Genomic DNA, 20,575 nt, shown 5'->3' with positions numbered 1-20,575 from the left:
CTGTTGCACAGGCATGAATACAGTGGTGCAAACATAGCTAACTGCAGCCTCGACCTTCCGGGCTCACATGATCCTCCTGCCTCAGCCTCCCATGTGCTGGGACCACAGGTGTGGGCCACCAGGCCCAGCTAATTTATTTTTTTTTGTAGAGACTGAGTCTCACCATCTTGCCCAGGCTGGTCTCAAACTCCTGGATTTAAGTGTTCCTGCCTCAGCCTCCTGAAGTGTTGGGATTACAGGCATGAGCCATCATGCCCAGCAGGGATATAATTTTGATCTGCTCTTTAGGTATCATATCTTACATAGTTTAACATCAAACAAAAAAACCAATTTTTATCTTGATAATACATAATATATATGGACATTTATATATACTATTTAGTTTCCATTATAATTTTATTTTACATAAGGTTTTCATTTCAAATAAAAATCAGTGCTCACGTATTTCAAATAAAAATCAGTACTTGCCTATTTAATTTTTTAACCCACTGTTGGAAAATAGAGTTGGCTGAGGGTGTTAGAGAGATTTTTAACTCTGTACATTCTTTAACTGATCAATTCATGTACTTTACAGGTGGGTAGAGTCTTGATCTTATTCATTGATATATGAATAAGATCTATTCATTGCCTATCCCAGCGATATAGTAGATTTCCTTGGGTGAATAAATAATTATACAATTTAAGCATTAATGTGATCTTAATCATAAATACACACAGCAGTTCTATAGAAGGTGATGTTCTCTTAAATGAGCCTAAGAACTGGTGCTATCATACAGTTACCATCTACTAAGAACGAATGTGATGATTTGGAAACAAAAAACTAGAAGTCTCTGTGATCTGTATTATGGAGGAGCACATTATGGAATTAAAATAGACCGGAAAAAAAATCTGGTTTGAGAATTTCTCAAATTGAAGCCTTTAAGAACAAGATATTTAAAAAATATTTTCTACATAAAGATAACCAATAAAAATTATGTTTTTGGTAATTTCAGACCGTCTTCAAGAGATTTTTTTTATACCAGATATAAACGCTATCATCACAAAGTCACTCTATTGGCATAACCACATTAAGAAATTGGAAACCACCTAATTGTACTCCAGAAGTAACAGCTTTCCGGGATTAACGTCTTTTATAAATGTACACGTGGCTCCTGTTAACTTAAAAAAATATGTTGGAGTTGAAAATCTCTCAGGCTAAGAAGATCTCTGTAAAGTAGTTTTATAATAAACTGGAGATACCATCAGACGTCAGGGATTAGACTGTCTTTAGTCTGTCTCCATTTGCGAGAGGGCCAAGAAATAATAAAACACAGGCTTAGACCCGCATTTTGTTGTATCTCAACATTAAAGAGTTCCTTTTAGATGCAATATTGCAAGTGCTCAAAACAGTACCTGAATTGAAAATAGAAGGTATTCACCCATTATTAAATATAGTTGTTATTTTGGAAAAGCAAAAGTCATCTAAGATGTGATTCCCAGGTGGCATATGAAATATGGATTGCAAGTTATTTTTCAATTTTATTTTTAAAAATTGTGAGAAATTTGACGATACTCTGAAATAATCACATTTAACCTGTAGCAACACAAAACCATAATTGGAAAACACTTAAGATAGTTTTATAAAATTAAACACAAAATGAGGTTTAGTTCATATAGAACTATAATAGTTCCATAACACATAAAATGTGACTTAAATGTTTACTCTCCCCCATAGGATTTTGTATTATGAAAATATAATTAAAAATCCTTTTATTCTCAAAAAATTAAATCAAACTACTATTTGATTAATTTACTGTATAGCTATCACTGATTTTTGCAAAGTCCACTTACTTTGTACTTGGTCGAATTTCTTGACCATTTTTAAACCATTTCACCTCCAACTTTGGATCTGCCAGCTCCACAACAAACCTCACTCTGCCTCCTTTGTCAACCTGATATGCAGGATCAAGAATTTTTGCGAAAGCTGATAGAAGAAGCAAAAGTATGTTAATATATGTATATATATGCTGTGAATTTAGATAGTCAATACATGTAGGTGAACCTAAAAACAAATGAAAGAATGAATCTCAGAGAAGAAAAAAATCAGAAACATTTCAAATTATCCTTTATATTTAGAATATTGTGTTGACTTAGATTCAATAAGATGGTTTAAAAATTGAAAAGAGAATCCACATGTTTCTGGAAGAAACATAGGAAAAGAATTGTTGAAGAAGCTTTAAAAATGACCTAATTTTTTTTTTTTTTTTTTTGAGACAGAGTTTCACTCTTGTTACCCAGGCTGGAGTGCAATGGCGCGATCTCGGCTCACCGCAACCTCCGCCTCCTAGGTTCAGGCAATTCTCCTGCCTCAGCCTCCCCAGCAGCTGGGATTACAGGCACGCGCCACCATGCCCAGCTAATTTTTTGTATTTTTAGTAGAGACGGGGTTTCACCATGTTGACCAGGATGGTCTCGATCTCTTGACCTTGTGATCCACCCGCCTCGGCCTCCCAAAGTGCTGGGATTACAGGCTTGAGCCACCGCGCCTGGCCAAAATGACCTAATTCTTTAGGGAATGTACACTATAAAGCGTCTAAATGAAAGTGAACCTTAAAAACATGCTAGGGCTGGGCATGGGGGCTCACAACTGTAATCCCAGCACTTTGGGAGGTCGAGGTGGGCAGATCACTTAGGCCAGGAGATCGAGACCAGCCTGGTCAACATGGGGAAACCCTGTCTCTACTAAAGATACAAAAAATTATCTGGGTGTGGTGGTGTATGCCTGTAATCCCAGCTACTCGGGAGGCTGAGGTACAAGAATCACTTGAACCCAGGAGGCAGAAGTTTCAGTAAGCCAAGATCACACCGCTGCACTCCAGGCTGGGTGACAGAGTGGGATCCTGTTTCAAAAAAATAAAAATAAAAATAAAATAACATGCTTATTCTTCCAGCACAATTTCTATTAGTGTCATTGGCTTTATTTTTGCACTTCTTCTATGTCACAGATAGTTTTTTTAATCATAGAATTTAGAAGATAAATTCAGTGATTCATATTAAATTGAACGCCTTTGACTAATTGAAAGAGTAGGTTTACCAATTTTTATACTGTGGTAACTTGCCCAAATAGTGGCTTTTAAAAAACACTTCTTGCACATATGTTTAGAAACTCAGGATTTCCAAATATTTTAAATAACATAGAACACAGTAATTAAAACAAAACAACAACAACAAAAAAAACTTGTCTTTGAAGGATCCTAAATAAAGGTAGTAAACTTCTTTTTTTAATTTAATAAGTTTTTTTCCCTGCTTTTTAAAAGATAATAATTCTCATTTAGCAGTTTGGAAAATACAAATGAGAAATGCTGCCTGTTGTCATGCTTGTATTTCTATCATTCTAATCTTATTATACTATTGTTCAGGCAAGCTCATTTTCTTATATTTTAACAAGGTAAAATAAACCCTCGCTTTAAAAAAACCTATCTATCACACATCTTAAGAGATAAATTCAGAGCTAAGTGGTAAGAATAACAAAGTTTAGCCTGGGGAAAAGAGATGTCAGCTGGCACTCCCCTGTGGCATTCACACACCTCTCAAAAATATAGCTTCAGGAGTTCTGGAATAGCGGGAATGGCTGAACTACATACACCAAACAAAACCTTTCTACATTTACCTAGGGCCATTTCTCAATCCGTTTCCCGGAAGTTTGGAAATAAAAGGCAGATTTTTAAAAAGAGGTGGTAAATATCTTTAAATTCTATTTGAACATTAACAAAATAATAAACAATAATAAACAAAATAATAAACAATAATTGATATATTGCTAACCTGATGGTCATAAAACCCATAGCCAACAATGACCGAGTATAGGAAGCTTCTAAGAGCTAATGGTCAGTGTAAAATGCATTCCTTTCTCTCTTTTTTTTCCTTTCCATTTTTAAAAAGGTATTTCAGACCACAATAAACCGGACCCATTTCAGACCCCCAGGGAGCTGCTTAGTTGTCTTACAAAACATTTTTTGGGTGTGAGAAAGTGAACTCTCCACACGCCATCAAATGGGTGGAAGAAAATGACGGTGAACAAGTCCACTCTGCTTAAGTAAAAATCAAGAATTTGACAGCGAGGGGGGGCGTGGAGGCTGGAGAAAGAGGGCGGCTGGGAAATTCCCAGTAACAGTGAGGGTAATTTACTATTCCATTCTATGTTGTATGTGGACCATGAATCTGTCCGCCAAGACAAGCATAACCCCTGCACTCCTACCCAGCGCCACTCCCAACCCCGCGGGAGACTGGAGGGACAACGGTCCAGAGTACACGGTCAAGTCTTTCGAACGTTGCCACGCCCCCCCCCCCCCCCCGCGGCCCCGCGGCCCCGCGGCCCAGCTGCCTCGCTGCCCCGCTGCCACGCACCCCGGCCCCGCTGCCACGCCCCTCGGGCGCGCTCACCTGCGCTCTTCTTCTCCACCCTGCGCATGCGCTTGAGCCGCTTGAGCATGCCGCGCAGGTCGGTGATTCCATACTGGAAGGCGATCTTCTCGTATTCACTGGGCTTCGCGTTCTTCAGCAGCTCCCACACGTCCACCTCGGGTTCTTCCTCCTGCTGCTTCACCTCCCTAACCGGGGAGAATCATGGTCTAGTTTAGTAGCTGCACTGGCCCTTAAAGACAAGGAAGGTCGAGGTATGATTCTACTCTTTGAGTTCAGTGTGAAAAGCTCTGTTTAAAACCTGAGTGCTTGAAGCCCAGAAGTTAAGTCTTGCCTTGCTGGAACAGTCTTAGGGAAAGTTTCAGGTAGTAGAAGATCAAATGTGTGCCATTATAGTAACACCTTTTGTTTTCCTAGTTAATAAAAACAATTTTAGGGAGAGTAGAGAACATTAGGAAATAGCCTAAAATATATTTTACTTATTTTTAACTTTAAAGTCTAATTAGAAAATGGGATTTTGAGAAACAACAGTTTTCATCTAAGATATGGATATTGAATTATTGAAAATTGAACTAGAACTAAAAGGTTTAGATTTGGCCTATGAAATAAAAATTGTCTATTTTCTTTGATGTACACACCCTAGCTAAATATGGAGACAGTACAAATACATTATTTCAAACCTTTGGATTTTGTGAACAGCATTTTCCCTGCCATATTAGTACTATGTACATTAACCATTTTTTATGTTTTTTAAGAAACACAAAAATTTGAAACTGCCATGAGCAATTTTTGTTTGTTTTTCCTATGGTTTTTATGGATGCTGATGATTTAAAAAAAATTTTTTTTCTAAATTGGCAGGGGAAAAGAAGATTGAGTTTCAAAAATTCTCTTACATTTCATCTTAAACTACTGTCTTGAATGTTTTTTGGAAGCAAGTTCAGTATGAGTTAAAAATATATCAATGTTAAACTGTGAATAAGGGGAAAGTAACTTCTTAGGGCACATATCAAAATTATGACCCCAAATTTTGATCATTGACTAAAGAACACGTAGAGAACATATATGACTTTAAAGCATAAGATTCAAGATTTACACATCTTCCTTTCTTTTAAAAGCATAAAATAAAAACAAAACTCAGAAATAAACACTCTTTTGGAAAAGACACTTAATGTAGACAAATTGGTTTCCTTCACTGGCTAAATAATCCTAATTTTGTTTAAGTTTACATGACTATTTTTGTCAGGTTAGTTTGGAAATGTTTCAATGACTACTTACCATGAGTAATGCTGGTTTGGATATGATTTTCTGGAAAACTGGTCAATACATCTTATATATCAATGTGAAAATGAATTCATGCTATCATGGTAGGAAATGATGAGTTACATAGGTTTGCACTGTCATATTTATTACACCTGTTTTGGAGTGCCTTCTTCTTCTTCTTCTTCTTCTTCTTTTTTTGAGATGGAGTCTTACTCTGTTGCCCAGGCTGGAATGCAGTAGCATGGTCTCGGCTCACTGTAACCTCTGTCTCCTGGGTTCTAACAATTCCCCTGCTTCAATCTCCTGAGTAGCTGGGATTGCAGGTGTGTGCCACCACACCCAGCTAATTGTATTTTTAGCAGAGACGGGATTTTGCCATGTTAGCCAGGCTGGTCTGGAACTCCTGACCTCAAGTGAGGTGGGCAGCTCACGAGGTCAGGAGTTCCAGACCAGCCTGGCTAACACGGCAAAAGTGGCTGGCCACCACACCACCCAGAGTGTCATCTTTATACTCATGTGTACTTTGAGAAGGAAATACAGGGTTGTAATCATGGATAAAATATACAGGGGAGGGGAGGAGATTATAAACATTAACTGATTTAGGGTGGCATTGGGCAAGGATGACATCTAAATGTCTATCTTCCATTTTACATTGTCATGTAAGTCTTTTTGCCCAGTGGATTAGGGGGACATTGAGACAGATCTCCTGGAAAACAGAGGGAAGTGAAAGATCACTGGTCTCTCTAGTAATCTTGATGGGAAGGACTGGACAACACCATTAGCAAAATGTGCCTCTTAAAAACTCAAGACACAAGCATTATCTTCATCTCACTGAAATGATAGCTACGTACTTTATTTACATAGGAAAATTGAAAAGCTTAAGAAAATTGTCCTGAAATTGGAATATTGGTAATAATTTGCCAGATCCACTAAATCTACTTCCTGTAAACAGTAAACATTTCAAATACATCCTTTAAATATTTTAGTAGGAAGTCTAGGAGAATTGCAGTTACAAAGTATGTGTATAGGTTGGGTGAGGTGGCTCAATCCTATAATCCCAGCACTTTAGGAGGCTGACGTGGGAAGATTACTTGGGCTCAGGAGTTTGAAACCAGCCTGGGCAATGTGGTGAAACCCTGTCTCTACAAAAAAATACAAAAATTAGCTGGTCATGGTGGCGTATGCCTGTCGTCTCTGCTACTTGCAGGGCTGAAGTGGGAGGATTGCTTGAGCCCAGGAGGTCGAGGCTGCACTTAGCCAATGTTGTGCCACTGCACTCCAGCCTGGGTAACAAAGTGAGACCCTGTCTCAAAGAAAAACCCAAAAAGATGTATATGTATGTTCATATGTATATATTTTCTCTGGGGTGTTTATTAATGCTCTATTTTTTTGTCACATTCCAGCTTAAATATAGTCCCCAGACTATAAAATTATGCCATACTGGATTATGTTAAATTTGTATTTGAACCATAAAGAATTGCACATATACATTACATATCAAGTGTCCTCCTGACATTGGCCGAAGACTTTAAAGATATCAAGCTAGATATAATTAAAATAGCTAACAAGAGGCACAAGTCAAACACTGGGCCCTACCTAGATCCATGAGGTGAATATTTATATGAAAGAAACCAGTAATAAACATGGCAATTTTTAGTGTGATGTCCTGAGTCAGTTTTGTTGGTAGATTTATAAAACCAATCATCCTCACCATTTTTTTCATTAAAATGCCAAGTTATACTCCACTCTATCACATGCATAGTCTTATCAAATTTCATGCAAGAACACCAATGACCTTTTGCTATTCCTTCCTTTTGTCTCCATTACGTAATTATATCTCAAATTGTAAAGAGAAGCATCTATCTTGTACTGAAATGTGAGATCAAGGCGCTCACCTTCAGCATTTCCTTAATGCACCTGGAACATATCTTTAGTTACTTACCATGGTGGCTGCACATGACCCTGTCTGCATGCATGGCTATGTTAAGTTACAGTGAGGAAAAAAACCCAAGTTTTCATAGGCACTTCTGATTCTTTTTCAAGCCTTGGGATAGACCTGCATAATGCTCATGGTACTTTCATCTACATCAAAATTTCAGTAACTTAGCAATCCTAGTGAAGAGTATAGCAGTTATAGAAATTTTATGTAGAAAACAACTTACAAGTATTATACAGGTCAAATCCTGTAACAGAATGCTTCCCAAAAGATTTACTCTGATTTAGCTAATGTCTGTTTGAAGTAAGCTGCTTTGTTCAGAGCAGGAAGATCTTTCATTGTACAGAGATGTTGGTTGTGATAATTTTTTTTTCTGGTGGGGATTTTGGCACACACACTTGGAAGAGTAGAAATGGTAACCATGTGTCATTACCACAGTGAAAACACATGCAACTCACAAATTAGTAGGAAAACACAACGATTTCTAAAGTTATATTAGTGGATTAGTATAGTATACTAAATGAACATAACATAGCCTTATATTAACAACAATCTAATTATGAATGAAAATCTTAAGTAAGGGATAAAAGAAAATGAGAACTGGAGACAAGTTGGCTGCCCATTAAGTGATTTTAAAATTTTGTCATTTTGACCATGTAATTAGATTTCTTTTATTCTGGAATTATTGGTTGAAAATCTGTTATTTTTTCTCTTTTTCCTTTTTAACCAGAGCATGGTGCCTAATGTACTGTACTGTATCACATTTTTGTTGATTGAATGTGTGTGTGTGTGTGTGTGTGTGTGTGTGTGTGTGTGTATATTTTGTCCCCTTATGAATATCAGCTATTTGAGAGAAAATGACACATTTTGTTAGAGGAAGTAAATACTTATTTGCCACCTACTGTGAGCCAAGCTTACACTTAATTTAATTTGTACAATAATTCTATTAAGTAGCATTTATTCTTCACATTTACAGATGTGAAACCAAGTCTTACAGGGGTCAAATATTTGAACAAGTCACATAATTAGTAAATGGTAGAGTTGAGACTCAAGCCCGTGTTTTTACCACTGTTTTTCCTACCACAAATGTGTATCATTTCTTTTCTATGTGCCAGGCACTGGGTTTCTTTTCCTCACATCACTAGTTTTATATTCTACACAAAGATAGTGTTTAGTGTTTTCCTGATTGAGTAAATGATTGCAGGGAGAATAAAAAGCTCTCTTGTCTTCCTAAAGTGTCAATTTGTATTATAAACTGAAGCACTAGCTTCTAAGGCAAATTCAGAGTGGTATCTTTAATATGGAGTCACAGGAAATGAGCTGACTCATAAAAGGGAAACTTGGATTTGGGTCCTGCCCTGCCTCTAACTCCTGTGTGACTTGGGATAAGTCACTTCTTATCTCTGGACCTTGGTTTCTTACCTGTAGAATGAGGAAATATGAGGCTCACTTAAAGGCACTTCATGTACTATTGCTTTAAATGCATTTGGGGAATTAATCAATACTATTGAGACTAATAGGTTATTTGAAGTAGTCTATTGATGGGCAAATATCCCTCAGTAATTAATAAATCACACCATTAATATTTCTGTTCTCAACCTACATGTTGAGGTGTAAATTTTTCATTCACAAGGACTTGAATAAAGCTATCTGACTAAACAGCAACTAAACACAATCCTAGTTTATTTCAAGTGTTTGTAATTTGTTATGAAGTGTATTTGTACCTGTAGTCTTTTAATAACCATAGAAAGCACTAAAAGTAATTTTTAAAACCTGGAAAGCTAAATGAAAACTGATATTATATACAATTAATTTGGAATTATAGTTTTACTCTGTGTATTTACAAATTTGCTAGATAAAACATAATCCCAGAAAAAAAGTGTTTCTTTTGTTGCTTCTGCACTATGGTAAATATCTAGATATCTATAACATGCCTATAAAATGTAGTATATATATTGGCAATCCTCATAAAGAGTATAGCAGTTATAGAAATATATATGGGGAGAAATCCTATAAAATGGTTATGTTCTAAGTATCCATAATGAAATTCTATGAATTTTATTGCAGGAGAGAACAATGAAAAGGAAATGTGAGTGTGTGATAATACTAAACTTTTATTTCCATTTATCACTTCTAAAACGCATTTTTGAGGCATTTTAAAGACCTCTCAAATGACAGTGTATCTTATAATCAATGGCGTGTCAAACCATTTGGAATAATTTTTTTATTGCTTAGTGATTTATAAAGTACTGGTATATCTTAAAATCGTGGTATCTTAGACTTGCAGAAATACAGTACCTCATAAATAATATATTAAAGTAGGTCTGCCTCTTACAATGTGTATATATCTTCAGACTTCTACCAAAATTGTAAAACTGATTTTTTGATCAAATATCAAAGGTAAGAGAATGAAGACTTATTTATTCAGTCATGAGAAGGAATCATAGGTGCAGTCTTAGAGGTTTCTAGGTATTTGTCTTATGTCTTAGTTTTCAAATCTCTTCATCCCCATTTAAAAAAATAGGTAAAGAGTCATGAAACATTTAAAAAGAAAGTTTAAAAGCATCCGTTAAAGTCTTTAAAAGATTAGCATGCAGCTGTTTCTCTCTTTCTTAGTCAACTCTGTTATATTCTATAAGCAAAACACATTTTCGGAAATGAAAAGTTCTTTGAAAAACATCCACTTTAAACTTGACTTCTGCGAGTGGGTGTCTGAAAGACTTCCAGGCCACACGGTCTCACTCCATCACTTGGTTCTCACCTACGTTTCAGGAGACCACTAAAGTCAAGTTCCCCTGCATCCTCTTGACCTTCTCCACTGTCATTAACAAAAAAAAAAAGCAAATCCGGGTTTAATGCAGAGACATACACAATCATTTCCCCCAAGCACTCTACATATAATGTATATGCAATTTTGTACCAGCACACAAGGACTAAATCAACACAAACTATTTATTTTCACACAAGTGACATGTTAAGTTTTTGGAGTATGTACTTGTGGAAAAGTAAACGAGAAGCTTGTGTTACTCTGTGATTTCAGAAGACACATTTTTGTAGATTGCATATATAAAACTGCTTGGATTTGTGTTAAAACCAGGTAACACAAATGCACTTAAGCCAAGCAATACAAAGTACTTTGTTTTTGCAAGTTGGGGGCTCTAAACATACCTCTGTGAAAAGCAAAGAACTTTTGCTTATCTCTGTTATTCTTGTGAGACAGAGATTGGCTTGGAGGACGAAGTATACCAATGTCAGATATATAAGTACAAAGCCTTATATTCAAAGGTAACCTCTTTGTGTCCATAAACAAATGAATCAGATAATGTGATACAAACATGGCAAAAATAAAAAAGGAGCTAACACGAAACTTTTTAAAAGATGCATTCCTTTCTCTCTTAAAGGGTGATAATTATCATTCTAATATTCTTATTAATATTTACAGCTTCTTAAATGTGTTTTTTAAAAAATTGTCTTGAATTGTTAATCAAACTTTTACTAGCATTTTTAAAAAGTGCTTTCCCGTAGAGAAATGCATCTTAAATTAGGCATGCAGCCACCATTGTGATGTCATATAAACTCTAACTAGAAGCTATAGAGCTAACATTTAAATGGTACTACATAGTTACTTACATGTTTATTTTTTTAATGAAGATTTTGTTTCCTGCTCTTTACAAATGTTAGTTATGGTTTCTAAGAAAAGAGTCTGTGGGTTTAAAAACAGTGTGTATAACACGTAAGTCATAAGAAACTCAATAATGTGTTTTCAAAATTTCTGCAGGTGTTTGCAGGCCTTTTGAAGTAAATACATTTATGTTCTTTTAAAGCTGGAAACTTAGTAGATCATGTCTCCCTCTCTTAAAATATACTTGTAAACAGTATGAGCATAGTTTTAGACCTATGCACCTATTAAGCATGGGATGAAGGGAAAGTGGAAGGAAAGTAATAAGATTTGAAAGTTATGACTTTTTTTAAAATTAAAAAATATCTAATACTTTTAAATGTAATTAAAGTTTTGATTTATTTGTAATAGAAGAGGAAAATATGCCTCATTAATAGGCTAAATTATTGTTTTATAATAGTTTGGTGTGACTTTCCTTATTTAATGAAACTGTATGTGGATTCAGTCTTAGGAAGAACAAAACACTTGCGCTCATTAAAGAATTTATATTATGGAATAATTAAATATAGAGAATAACATAATGACAGGAAGGGGCTGGTTATACTTCTCAGAGGCCAAAGTTTGTTTTTTTTCCTTGACCTCCCCTGATTTAGCCTTGGTAATTGCAAAAATATATTAAATAGATATCTACATTTGGCCTTTCTGTAGTGTTCTTAATGCCAGTTTCATTTAGGATAATCTAATATTATATGGTACTAACTTCAGTAAGTAGCTACATAGCTGTGGTTTTCTTGGGCACATGATTCTGCAGCTCCCTAAGTGATTTCTGGATGAAAGGCAATATAAATAACAGTTTTCTGCTATTAACCAATGAAATGAGTCTCTTTGAATATCTCTTTTGCCCATTTGGTGGAAAATAATGCATTAAGGAAGAAGCCACATATGAATAAATTGAAAGTGTTTTTCGAAGGCAACTGTGAAACCTCATAAATAGGAAATTCATTATAACAAGAATATTCTAAAAAAAATGGTCCGTATATGCTTGATTGGGCCTTAAACCCATGGTTTTTCTAGAACAGCAACTTTTAAATCCCTGGTGTGTTTGACTACGGTGAAAAGGGTTGTTCGTATTTGGGATATGGAGTACAGGGGAAGGGAAGTGTTTTTGAAAATCCTCCACTTCTGTGTTATACAAAAACTATCTAGATTTTCCTTTTGGAGTTACCTTCTCTTGAAAGCAGATCTGATGTCAATGCTTGGAGTAGTCCCAGTAGATTCTTTGAAAGGAAAGAAAACAATAACATAAATACCCACTGGAGAAGGTAATTTGTATCCAGTTCCTTTACAGGCTGTGAGAATTCTTTAGATGGAAGAATGTCAGGTGAAGGGGGGATGCTTTTCTACTGAATGGCTGTGCTGCCAACCTCATCATACCTCATCCTCTCTTATGAATAACCAATGAAGGGACCTAGGGGTCACCTTGTCCAGGTGTCATTCTACTTGCCTCCCCACTAGAATCACCTGAGGGACTTAAAAATGTATCAGTTTCTTGATCCTCTCTGCCAGAGATCAGGGAGGAGCACCCAGAAATCAGTGTTCTTAAAAAGCCCTCCAGATGATCTTCTAGAGATGCCCAGCCAGGGTGAAGTCGTGCTGCCCAGGACTCCAGATTCCCTAATACAGAAATATCCACAGCAGCCGACCCACGGCCTTCCAGCCTCTGCTTGACATCACTCTGAGTGAGACTCACAGCCTTCCTACATAGCTTTAACCAAAGAGCTCATCCTAATGTTAAGACAAAATTCACCTCCTCATCGTTTCTGCCTTTTGATTCTAAACTAAATGCTTCTTGTGCATGGAAAAGGGCTTTTTCTTTGTTTTCCTTGTTCTGTGTGACAGACCTTCCCCTCTTTGCAATAAGCCATGTATGCCTGACTTCCTTCACCCACACACTCAAGCTGGGTAGGGTGTGGTTTTTGGATTCTTCCTTTTCCTGTTTACCCCACTCCAGAAGAGGATCAGACAGAGGTATAGCGCCCACAGCTAAAGACATCACTCCAAATGTAGAACATGTAGCATGTTATAGAGAGAAGTATCATTTCCTAAACTTAGATCCTATAGCACTTGGAATAGCCCAGTTTAAAATTACATTCATGGCCGGGCACAGTGGCTCACACCTGTAATCTCAGCCCTTTGGGAGGCCAAGGTGGGTTGATCATTTGAGGACAGGAGTTTGAGACCAGCCTGGCCAACATGGCGAAACCCCATCTCTCCTAAAAATACCACCCCTGCCCCCAAATTAGCTGGGTGTCCCAGCTATTTGGGAGGCTGAGGCACGAGAATTACTTGAACCCAGGAGATGAAAGTTGCAGTCAACCACGACTGTGCCACTGCCCTCTAGCCTGAGTAACAGAGTGAGACTCTGTCTCAAAATAAATAAAATAAAATAAAATAAAATAAAATAAAAGTACATTTGCTTTGTCTTTTGCAAGTACATCACACTTTACATTCACCTTAAGTTTATAATGTTTGCTGCCAAGTCAACTTTTCCTTTGTATACTTATAAAAGTGAGGTTTTTTCCCAACCTAAATGTATGCATTTAGGCCTTCTATCTTTACTCTGGGTTGTACACAGAACATATGGATGAAGAACTGCCATATCTGACATTAGTCTTTATAAGAGAAATTCTCCCTTCCACCTGGGTATCCTGAGCTCTCATAGCGTATTACCTTATCCCCAAACCTGAGTGGGAAAGTGGACCCCATGAAACATACATTCTATAGCAGCAAAAACTGACATCATCTTTTACCTGGGAGATTGAAGGGATATAGATAGCATGGACAAGAGATATTTAGTGATAAAATCCCCCCCATTCCACTTTTATTATAAATTGTCCCATTACAATTTAATTCAGCAGGGTTGCTGAGACTACAACAATCAGAAACACACAGTTTTGAAGGAGAACTTCCCCCAAAATGTCATAGTATGAAATGAACTTCTCCTCCATCTTCTCACACCCCATTAAAAAATTATATTTATCTAGGCAAGAAGGCTCTCTTACCGTGCACTTCAAGATCAAATGAACAGGTGTCAAACTTATCCTTATAGGTGACCTCGCATCTGTAATTTCCCGCATAGTTCTCTTTGGCCTGGATGATCTGCATCTCAAATGTGTACATCTGCAATGAAATGCATCCAGACACACACGTTTCGGTTTATTTTCCAAATTTCTCAGCATTGGCTTAAAGCTGTGTCTGTCTCTGAGAATTCTGTACAACGTTCTCAGTATAGGAGGGCAGATGTGTCCTGCAACCCCTGGACACAGCAGGGCGATCGAAGTAGAGTGTAGACACTAGGAATGGTAACTCCAGAGAATTTTCTGGAACTGAAGTCTCTCAAAGCTGAACTTGAAAATGATCATTTAGTCACACAGAAGGAACGAGCTAGCGAGCCCTTGTGCTGGGAGTTCAGGACCTTACCCGAGTATGCCTCTCGAAGGTTTCCTTCAGCTGAAGGTGCTTCCCAGCTTTGCTGGCCAGATCCATCCATTTTCCTTTGAACCATTTGACAGTGGGTTTTCTCAGAAGATCTTCAGCCTTTACTTTGGCCATGAAGGTGATATTTTCACCTAGAAGAAGCACAGGTGATTCAGCTTCGTCTTTAAAAAGTGTCATTTGTTTTGCTTTCAACTGGAAGGAGTTGACACAGGACTGCACTGCAGAATATGGTGTGATTGGTGCCCTTGGAATTGTGCAATGAATTGGTCCTGATTTTTTATGAATCCTCTAGAGGTCCTTAGGCTATTCCAACTTGTTCTGCTTTGGGAGTTTATGGAGTAGAAAAAGTAATAGGGAAACCAGTGGAAGTAATTTTTATATATGGATAATTTTATATTTAGATAATTTTTTTGTTTCATATATATGGATACATATGATATATATATGAAATTATATTTCATACATATGGATATATATGTGAAATAAAATAAAAAAATTGGATTTTTTTTCACTCTTTTTATTAGGCAAGGTGTTGAGAAGCCCGAAATTATAGGAATGTGACTAAATCAAACTGATCTTGAAGTACACCTGCCAATCTGTTTGTATGGAGTGATTTAGACCCTGAGGACATGACACTGTAGTCCAGCTGCCAGCCCAGCATTTCAGTGTCTTATAGGAACACAAAGGGAACCAACATTTCCGTTCACATGCAGTGTATTTTGACATTCTAGCCTGGAAAGAAGTAATTCTGGAATATAGTTAGCCATGTACTCATTTGCACAATATTGATAAGCGTCAAAGACTAGTTCAGATCATACTGTATCCCTTATAGAGATGTATTGGTTAAAATTTTTCAGCCCTCACGTCCTCCTCCAGCTCATCATCCTTCCGTCATAGCACTTGGCATTTGTGACTATTTGTTTAATTTTTTTGTCTGCTCCTCTCAGACTGTAAATTCTGAGTGCTCACATGTTTTACTCGGTGCCTAAAACAGGAGGTATATAATCAATATTTTTTAATTTGAATATTTGAAGAGTTGGACTATTTGTCTGATCAGCTGTCTCAGATATTATGAACTATGACCTAGCATGTGTATAGATTTGGAATCACCTTATGGAGTGAGTTGTGATAATGACAGCAGACGCTGGCTCAGAGCATTATGGTATGTCAGGCACTGTTCAAAGTACTTCACAGCTAGGTCATTGTTGTCACCATTTTCCAGATGGGGAAACTGAGGCATGAAGAGGTTAAACTGTCTTTCTAAAGGCAGTAGTTAGCAGGAAGATTGGAACCCAAGCCACCTGGCTCTGGAGTCCAGGCAGTGGACTCCTATGTGCTGAAGGTTACTGAAATCATAGCTGTCACTCATCTTTTCAGGTTGTAAAGAGTAGAATATTATCTAGCCATGAAAAGGAATGAAGTACTGATACATGCTACAATGTGGATGAACTTTGGAAACATTAGGTTAAGTGAAAGAAGCCAGACACAAAAGGTCTTGCATTGTCTGGTTCCATTGATATGAAATATCCAGAGAGACAAAGCAGATTAATGGTTGCCAGGGCTTGGGGGGAGAGGGCAATAAGGAATAACTGCTTAATGGGATATAGGGTCTTTTGGGGGATGAAAATGTTTTAGAAGTAGATAGAAGTGGTGGGTGTACAACATTGTAAATGTACTAATAGCCACTGAATTGTTTACTTTAAAATGCTTAATGTTATAAGTGAATTTCAACTCAATTTTTTTTTTTTTTTTTTGAGACAGAGTCTTGCTCTGTTGCCCAAGCTGGAGTACCGTGGTGTAACGTCAGTTCACTGCAACTTCCACCTCTCAAGTAGCTGAGATTACAGGCATCTGCCATCACACCCGGCTAATTTTTGTCTTTTTAGTAGAGACTGGGTTTCACCATGTTGGCCAGGCTGGTCTCGAACTCCTGAGCTCAAGTGATGTGCCTGCCTTGGCCTCCTAAAGTGCTGGGATTACAGGAAGGAGGCACCATGCCCGGCTCACTTTAATTTTTTAAAAAAGGTAGGATTGAATGCTGTGCACTCACCAACTTTCACTGTTCCTCCTTGAGGTTTTTCAACAAACAAGACAGACACTTGGGAGTTGGCATTCTGCTTGTCTTGTTCCTCCCCAGCAGGTGATTCGCCAAGGGACCATTCTGATGAGCAGAAAGGAGGAAAAGGATCATTTCAGGGCCAGGCTCTTCTTAGGCAGTCTTACCTGGATTTGTTCTCACCAACGCTGTAGCTTTTTTTGGTCTATTAAACCCAGATAAATACAACGTCATTCTTTCCACCCCCAGCAGCCATCAGTAGAGGAGAACTGATTCCCATTCTTACAGGGGTATCTATTCCATCATGGGGCAAAGAGCATTTTGTAATTCCTAGCAATAGTGGAATTTTCTAAGTAAGCTGTTATTCTCTCTTTGTTGGTGGCCATAGTTCCTTTGTTTCTCCACCCTGCCTGTCCCTTAACAGGTAAACAATGGCGGTCAGTGTATTAAAGCAGTACTCTTGGTGTTTTTCTAGGTGACACCAAGAAAAGGTGTCACATCGATAAGGCCACATCGATACAACTACATGGGAAAAGACTAAAGGGATGGGTCCACTGGGGGGTAAACTGTCTGACAAGGGTCAGAGAGCCAAGCCTGGCCTGGTATTTCTAGATTCCTTGCTTTTGTGAGAGAGTTTTATTAGGGTTCTACAGATGTGGCCATTGTTTGACAAGGAAGAAACAGATCATGACCTGTGGTACAAATTGCAAGGATACTAGCATTGTGCTGCAAGGGGAAAAAAACCAAACCAAACCAAACAGAGAACTGGAAAGAAAAAGAAACTGTTTGAGGCTTTCCCATGAAGCGAGACAAGCTGGAAATAGAGTTTCTTTTGCATCTTCTAGTTTGCACTCTGGTGCTTGGTTTACTCTACAGTCAATTCCAATTCTAGGATAGCAGAGAGAACTGTAGATATTTCCCCTGTCTCTGAGCCGAATGCAGTGTTCAGGTTCAGCCACTTAATAGCTGGAAAAGCAAATGCGTAGGTTGCCAACTCTCTGCCTGTTAATGTTTCTTGAAAAGAAGGAAAATGCACATTTAATTATCTTATTTTTCATGTGTCAGTCATACTTGATATTTCTATCTGTAGTTGACCATCATTTTCACAATGAAGTTAAACATTTTCACAATCATGTGACTATCATAGTAATATGATCACACATTTTTAAACACCCAAGTTAATGTTAAAATTTTATGTTCTTTGTGTTTGTGATATTAATAGGAACAAAAGTGATCTTTCACATTTACAACGTGAGGTTAAGTGTTTCTATTGTTTTGTTCACGTCTATACCTGCAGTGCCTCTAGGAGTGGTTGGCCATAAGAGGCCCATTATAGGATCATATTAGGTCCTCAGTGAAAATTTGTTGAATGAATGAATAACTTCACAGAACAGGAGCTACGGCTGACAGGATGCATTTGAAAGTGTTTTATTATCTGTATGTAAAGTTCTATAAGAATGTGAATTATCATCTTACTTTGGCACTCAAAGTTATGAAGATTGAGCTCTGTGTATTTGCTAATTATTAAAAATGATAGAACAAACCTGTGGTCTATGTGGCTAGATCCTTGAATGAGTGTATATCATGCAAAATTAATTGTTTCTCAATACATTAGTTTTCTTGCAAGAGGAAACGTAATGAAAGATTGCTATAAAAACTGCAAACTGAGTAAGACAAGGATTAGAGTCAATACAGCTTCAAGAAATGAGGTCATTAGTGATTGTATTAGGATGAGGTCAGGATGCCTTGTCTGGGCTTGTGCTCACCTGAATCTTTTCTTTCCAGAGCCCGACTACCCAAACCTGAAAGGAAAGTGTAATTTGGGTGATATAGAGGGGTAGAAAAGTGATGAAAATTGAGTGCTGACTTCAACCTTCTTGGATTCCCCTAAACCCTGTCTCCTTTGGTGATAGGAAGGAAAAAAACCCCTATAAGTTGGCTTGGATGGAAAATCAGTAGAGCTCCAACTATGAAAGCATCTATAAAAGTATATGTCTTATTTTAAAATGATAGAAACATTAAAAAATCCCAGCCAGGCATGGTGGCTCATGCATGTAATCCCAGCACTTTGGGAACCCAAGGCAGGTGGATCACTTGAGGTCAGGAGCTCAAGACCAGCCTGGCCAACATGGTGAAACCATGTCTCTGCTAAAAATATAAAAATTAGCCTATCATGGTGGCGTGCGCCTGTAATCCTAGCTACTCTGGAGGCTGAGGCACAAGAATCGCTTGAACTTGGGAGGTGCAGGTGGCAGTGAGCCGAGATCACACCACTGCACTCCAGCCTGGGCAACAGAGTGAGACTCAGTCTCAAAAAAAAAAAAAAAAGAAAGAAAGAAAAAGAAAAGAAAAGAAATCCAAATATCTAAGTTTAAAGAACAGCGGAAAAGGGTGGTTATAGAGTGAGAAATGGAAGACAAATGTGTTGACTACTAGCATTTATACCCAAGATTTACCAGTCTTATTTATTTCTCAAAGAATGTCTCTAAGAAGTTTCTCATGTAAAACAAAAACCTGTCATTAAAGCCAACATTTCCTTCTTGGTGCCAGCACAGGCAAAACCTGGTTCCCCTGCTCTGTGTGCTGACTCAGTGAGGAGGCTCTCTGCCTTTTCTTTTCCTTTACTGTCAATGAATAATTTAAAAGCAGGGAAAAGGGTAGAAATTATCCTAACCTGGAGGCAAGGCGCTAGGCGGGGAGACTTCCTCTTCATCTGAAACAAGAAATAGGAGTAAAAAGTCAAGGAGTAAAGGACTTCATCCCAAGTAACCTGAGAAAAGAGAAATCTGAAAAAGAAGAGGAGAAACCACACAATACACTTTCAACTGCTGAGCAAGCCTGAGAAGACTTGGTACCTGAAAAGTTAAACCTGAGTATTTCAGGCAAAGAAAGAAAAATAAATAAATAAAAAGTTGAGAGAGTAATGTAATCCAAATGGAAGCGTAGATTTAAAAATGGAACACTGCAAGTGTTTTATGTGACTGTAGGTCAGGAAAAAATGAATGCTAAAAATCAAACCTTGATGAAATCAATAATGGAGGTGGTTTTCAAGTCCTGATTTTGTAACTGTGAATGACGGTGAATGACAGACATTATTCATATATCACATTCATTTGGACACAGACATAAAAGCCAATATATGTACTGTCTGAGAACTCATTTCCACCCAGAAAACCTCGTGATTAATTGCTCTTCAGTGTCTAAGAAACAAAAGTCAAGATAAATTAATATAAACCAATTAACTTTATAAGCATTTTTTTCGACATAATATTGGTGTTGGACAATGCTGTATTATTAATATTTACCCATGTGCATTTGTGAAATTCAAAATATGTCTTTTAGTGTTTGTGTGCAGAATATTTCCCCTTTGGAAAACATCTGAACTTCAAAGTTCACGTTTGATTTATTTATTTTGGATAAACAAATTTATTTGTAAATTTAGTCAGCATACATAATTGACCTAAAAACTTCAGTAGAAGGATAAATTTTAAAACTGCTTGGAACACTATCTCTATAAAAGTGATTTTTACAGGACAGTAACCAGATGCAACCTAACCCAACACTGTCTTAATTGGCAAAAGTTCAGTGGACAGGAGCTTTGTGCTTTTCATAATACAAATGCCATAAGAAAAAGAACTTCAGCGTTAGTTCTTGTTTCCTGTTAGCAGAGGAGGAAAACTCAACCTAGTTATGAGATCAACCACGACACAATGAAAAGCTGTGCTAACTAAATAAGAATATGAGTAACAGATGATGCTGGTTTGAATAACTTGTATTTTATGCTACAGCCCTATCTCCCCAGTTA

General features: G+C 37.4%; 1 protein-coding gene and 1 long non-coding RNA gene across 19 annotated transcripts in view; one reads left to right on the top strand and one right to left on the bottom strand.

Annotated features, from left to right (window-relative positions):
- The window catches only part of MYBPC1 (myosin binding protein C1), a 101,598-nt gene that overhangs the window by 49,380 nt on the left and 31,643 nt on the right, over window positions 1-20,575 (bottom strand). For 10 of the 17 annotated variants that reach the window (XM_032299208.1, XM_032299170.1, XM_032299129.1 and 7 more), the window contains exons 4-12: window positions 19,445-19,483; window positions 18,537-18,572; window positions 16,765-16,875; window positions 14,697-14,845; window positions 14,279-14,396; window positions 12,442-12,493; window positions 10,359-10,415; window positions 4,423-4,589; window positions 1,831-1,963 (exon numbers count right to left, since the gene is read on the bottom strand). In XM_032299208.1, the coding sequence (XP_032155099.1) occupies window positions 1,831-1,963; window positions 4,423-4,589; window positions 10,359-10,415; window positions 12,442-12,493; window positions 14,279-14,396; window positions 14,697-14,845; window positions 16,765-16,875; window positions 18,537-18,572; window positions 19,445-19,483 (862 nt within the window). The remainder of the gene's footprint in view (window positions 1-1,830; window positions 1,964-4,422; window positions 4,590-10,358; window positions 10,416-12,441; window positions 12,494-14,278; window positions 14,397-14,696; window positions 14,846-16,764; window positions 16,876-18,536; window positions 18,573-19,444; window positions 19,484-20,575) is intronic. The other 7 variants (XM_032299223.1, XM_032299219.1, XM_032299232.1 and 4 more) reach the window with 2 other exon arrangements.
- LOC116565569 overlaps window positions 4,529-20,575 on the top strand; it is a 46,518-nt gene continuing 30,471 nt past the window's right edge. For both annotated transcript variants that reach the window (XR_004275507.1, XR_004275506.1), the window contains exon 1: window positions 4,529-4,655. This is a non-coding gene — a long non-coding RNA (uncharacterized LOC116565569). The remainder of the gene's footprint in view (window positions 4,656-20,575) is intronic.

The sequence above is a fragment of the Sapajus apella genome, unplaced genomic scaffold (assembly GCF_009761245.1).
Source record: "Sapajus apella isolate SASKATOON/1434 unplaced genomic scaffold, GSC_monkey_1.0 scaffold2, whole genome shotgun sequence".
NCBI classification, from domain to species: Eukaryota; Metazoa; Chordata; class Mammalia; order Primates; family Cebidae; genus Sapajus; species Sapajus apella.
Note: the sequence above shows the minus strand (reverse complement) of the source record. Positions and strands in the feature narration are given on the sequence as shown.